The sequence below is a fragment of the Buceros rhinoceros genome, unplaced genomic scaffold, assembly GCF_000710305.1.
Source record: "Buceros rhinoceros silvestris isolate BGI_N320 unplaced genomic scaffold, ASM71030v1 scaffold16749, whole genome shotgun sequence".
Taxonomy (NCBI): domain Eukaryota; kingdom Metazoa; phylum Chordata; class Aves; order Bucerotiformes; family Bucerotidae; genus Buceros; species Buceros rhinoceros.
In genome coordinates, this window is record NW_010429898.1 from 14,788 (window position 1) to 19,054 (window position 4,267).

The following is a 4,267-nucleotide window of genomic DNA, read 5'->3' on the forward strand; positions in this document are numbered from 1 at the left end:
TGTGGCTGATGCAGGCTCTTGGGTTCCTGCTCTCTGCACTGCAAGTGGAGGAGATCCTGAAGAACCTGCACTCCCTGATCACCCCCTACATCCAGCAGCTGGAAAAGCTGGCTGATGAAACGGTGAGTGCCTGGGTGCTACCTCCATCCAGAAGTGGTTTGTCCCACTGGTCGTAGCCTTGTGGCTGCTGGGTTGAAGCAGCACTCTTGAATGTGGGCTCGAGAGAGAGCACAGTGCAGGGAGCCCTCCTCTGGCACTTTGCCTCTGCAGGCCTAGTTCCTCAGGTTCCCAAAGGCACGACTGTGACTGAGCAGTGCAGTCTGTGTCACGTTTTGTAACGTGTTTTCCCTGGCAGCCCAATCCCTCCAACAAGCTGGCCATCATCCATATCCTGGGCCTGCTCTCCAACCTCTTCACCACACTAGACATCAGCCACCATGATGACGATCATGAAAGCACCGAGGTCAAGAAACTGCCAGTGCAGCAAGGACCCAACCCAGTGAGTGGAGCAGTAGCTCGATGCTCTTTGTCACAAACTGGCCAAAACCTTGCTATACGCTGCTGATGCCAGGAGAGGGGGTTGATGGGGAATGCAGTGAGTATTGTGAAGAGGGTAATGCTGGTGCATTCCAGCTAAAACCTCTCCTTCAGCTCAGCCCACCACTCCTGAGGTGGGCAGGGGTGACCTGCAGGGTCTCTTGGCTGGGTGGTGCTCTGGAGGACAGCCCAGGTGCTGCCTGCCAGCTGCGAGCTGTGCCTGGCTGCTTCAGCAGGGAAGAGAGCTGCCCAGCTTTGGAGACAGGAGGGGGCAGTGGTGCCTGAAGGTTCGAGTCCAAGCCATGCTTAGTCTTGAATCTGCCCTCCTTGGTGCTGTGGGGGGCAATTCTCTTCAGTGTTTCTCATTCCTTACAGGTGGTGGTGGTTCTGCAGCAAGTCTTCCAGCTGATACAGAAGGTCCTCAGCAAGTGGCTGAATGATGCCCAGGTGGTGGAGGTAACCAGGCTCCTCCTGTACACTGCCTGCAGCTCTGCTGTCCTTGCTGACCTGAACAAAGGACAGACCTTGGGTGATGCCCTGTGAGAGGGATGTCCTGCTGGGTTGCTTGGACCAGTGCTGCTTGCTGTCACCATCAGCATCCAGTCATTCTCGTCTGTCTTGTGCCCCCATCAGCTCTGCTCCTCTCCAGTTACAGAGGCCCTGCCATGAGCAGAAAGATGACTTTTCTCCAGTTTTCAGTAATGTCCATATGCAGCGTCCCACCAGCCACTTCACCCTGGCCCCAGTGGAGGCTTCCTGTGGCAGTGAGAAGGGTGTTCCCTGATCTCTGTGTTGCTGGGCAGGGTACCAGTACCTGGTACCAGTACCAGAACAGGGCTCAGCTTGGCTGGTCCTCATCCCCATTGCCAGCTCTTCCCTCCCCTGGGACCCATCCATCCATCAAGCCCTGTCCACCAGGAGAGGTCTCCTGATGCCCGTTGGTCACACAGTCTCTCTCCTCCCACAGTCTGTCTGTGCCATCTTTGAAAAGTCTGTGAAGACCCTCCTGGATGATTTTGCCCCCATGGTGCCTCAGCTGTGTGAGATGCTGGGGCAGATGTACAGCACCATCCCCCAGGCCTCTGCCATTGATCTCACCCGGCAGGTACTGTGCTCAGGGCTGGAGCTGCCGCTCCCTGGAGAGCCCAGGGACATGCCGGGCCAGCAGCAGCAGCTTCAGTCCTTCTCTCTCTCTTGCAGCTGGTTCACATCTTTGCCCATGAGCCTGCCCACTTCCCTCCCATCAAGGCCCTCTTCTTGCTCGTTACCTCAGTCACGCTGACTCTCTTCCAGCAAGGTACGTGGGATTGACCCTTCTTCGCACTGGGGCTGTTGTCAGGCTGTTGCATGCATGGAATCTGGAGGCATCTTACCAGGAATGGCTGTTTTCACTCCTAGCTAAGCTAATGGGGCCATCTCTGTTTCTTGGATTCATCCCAACCCCTGGAAGGTGGGTACCTTCCCTGCAGGGCAGCAAAAGCAGGAAGCCCCTGGGCGAGACTCTGTACTGCTGTGTCAGCCCCGCTTCTGCAGTAGGGCTGGGTGTCGTGTGCGGCAAGGGTTAAGCTGGAGCTCCAGTCCCACTTGGCAGGGAGGCTGTGCTCCCTGGCACATCCCAGGTTCCTCCAGGGGCCAGTGCTGCCTGTAGTGGCCAGGACTCAAGCCCTCGCACAAGCAGGAGGACGTGTGTGTGAACATCTGGGAAATTACCTTTTCAGAGTCATTGCTGGCCACCGAGTCACCACTGTGATGCTGAGGATGCTGGCGTCCTCCCTCAGGGCAGGGGCCCCTCTTCGGCTCACTGTCCACCTTTCAAAAAGCAAGTGGGGTTAGGTCAAGCCCCTCTGCATCATGGCTCACCTCAACCTCTTGGTGACTTGCCCTGTGACAGGAGCAAATTTACGTGGAGCTGCTGGCTCTGATCCTTCAGCACCTCTGTATGTGGTCCCCAAGGGGTCTTGTCCTTTGCTCTCAGCCGGGTGCTGGGTGGGGCGATGCTATTTCCCAGTGCAAGGCTCAGAGCTCTCTAGAGAGGTGGACGAGCAGCAAGGACCCCTGCTTCACCCTCACACCACGGTCCGAGCAAATCCCGCTGCACTGCAGTGTCACTGGGTCAGTGGCAGGCGAGCCGGACTTACCCAGAGATCAGGTACCCGCTTCTGCCAGCGGCGTGTGGATGCGTCTACACTGAAACCCTTCTGGCTCAGTGCCCGGGGAGGCGGCGATGCCTCTGGGCAGCAGCAGGCATGTCTGCAGGAGGAGAGAGGAGGGGACAGAGCCCGAGCTGTGCCAGCGCTTGGGCCGAGCTTTGCTCAGGCAAGTGGCCATCCAGCTTGCTGTGTGCCCGGGATTGTGTGCTTCCACCCTCCCTGGGGGTTCCCTTCGGTGGGTGGCCAGCCCTGACTAGGGCAAGCACCTTCTGCTGAGCCCAGGGGTGACAGGAGCCCCACTGGGGCCAAGACGCGTCTGTGCACAGTCAGGTGGTAAGGTAGGGTGAGTGGTGCTGGCATGGAGATCTCTGGGCGCTGAGCTGCTCTCTCAGCAGGATGCTGGAGGAGACCTCCAGGAGGGTCCTGGACTCAGGATCTCAGAGAGCATCTGGGCATGGGGTGGGAGGGTGACTGTGCCAGGGGCTCCTGAGCAGCTGATGCTGGTGACAAGCATGTGCACGCCTGAGCCCGGCTGGGCCCGTCAAGCGTTTGCTAGAGGTGTTGTCGTTCACTTGCAGTTATCTTCCAGGACCAAACGGTGCTCTGAAGACACCCACTCAGTCCCCACGGTGCAAAAGCTCTAATTCTCCTTGTGGAGATGGTGCCCAGCTAGTCCCTGCTCCTCCTCCTCTTCCTCCCCAAGGACACGAAGATCTCCTCCTTGGCTCTGCAGCACCCAGGTGCTAGCTGGACATCCTGGGGCTTCAGACCCTTTCCTTTGCAGTTTCTTTCTGTTCTTGGATTTCTCCAAGTTTCATGATTTTTTGTATGTTTTGTTTCTTTAACTTGCTTCAAGCTGCTCATGTTGCCCATCCCCTTCCCCACACACCCCTCCTCCCTTACACTCCTGTTTTCACTTGTAAATTCTTTCTGTATCACATAACTATATGATGTTGAGTTGCTGTTTGTATGATTTTTCTCTTAAGTTACATCTTTATTATATTTTAGGGCCCAGGGATCATCCTGATATTGTTGATTCATTTATGCAACTCCTGGCACAGGTGTGTTTTAGTTTCTTATTCATTCACTTTCTGTTCTCTCTCTTTCTCTTTTTAATTCAATTTAAACCTATTTTTAGCTTTCTGTTGACAACGTTTTTTTCCTTTTAGTTGAATATCGAGTTTCTCCATCTGTTTCCGTGGAAGTTGAAAACAAAACATTCTCCTTTAGTTCTGGGTTTGCACCATCCCCAGGGTAGTGCCCTCCTCTGCAGGGCACCCTCCAGCTGCCACCCCCGCGCCTTGCTGAAGTCAGCGCAGGGCGCTTGGGGCTGCTGCCACGGTCACCCTTGGGTGACAAATTAAGAGCATTAAGTGGATGTTTTCCAACCCGTTTACCTGTCCTGCGATGGGTCCTCTGGAGCAGGGATGTGCTGAGCTGGCTGCCTTGCCCCAGGGCTGGTGGGAGGAAGCCCCTGCCCTCGGCAGCTGGGCTTTGGCTCTGAGCAACGTGCTTGTGATGGCGTCTGGGCCTGCCAGGTTGCCTTGCTGCCTCCTGCCCCGGCAGCCTCCCCGGGCAGT

At 56.3% G+C, this 4,267-nt stretch overlaps 1 protein-coding gene across 1 annotated transcript in view; it reads left to right on the forward strand.

The window, feature by feature from the left end:
- Positions 1–4,267, forward strand: part of IPO13 (importin 13) — a 21,419-nt gene that overhangs the window by 9,930 nt on the left and 7,222 nt on the right. The window contains exons 9-14 of the mRNA XM_010142842.1: positions 3–122; positions 356–499; positions 913–993; positions 1,505–1,642; positions 1,738–1,834; positions 3,696–3,748. Of these exons, the coding sequence (XP_010141144.1) occupies positions 3–122; positions 356–499; positions 913–993; positions 1,505–1,642; positions 1,738–1,834; positions 3,696–3,748 (633 nt within the window). The remainder of the gene's footprint in view (positions 1–2; positions 123–355; positions 500–912; positions 994–1,504; positions 1,643–1,737; positions 1,835–3,695; positions 3,749–4,267) is intronic.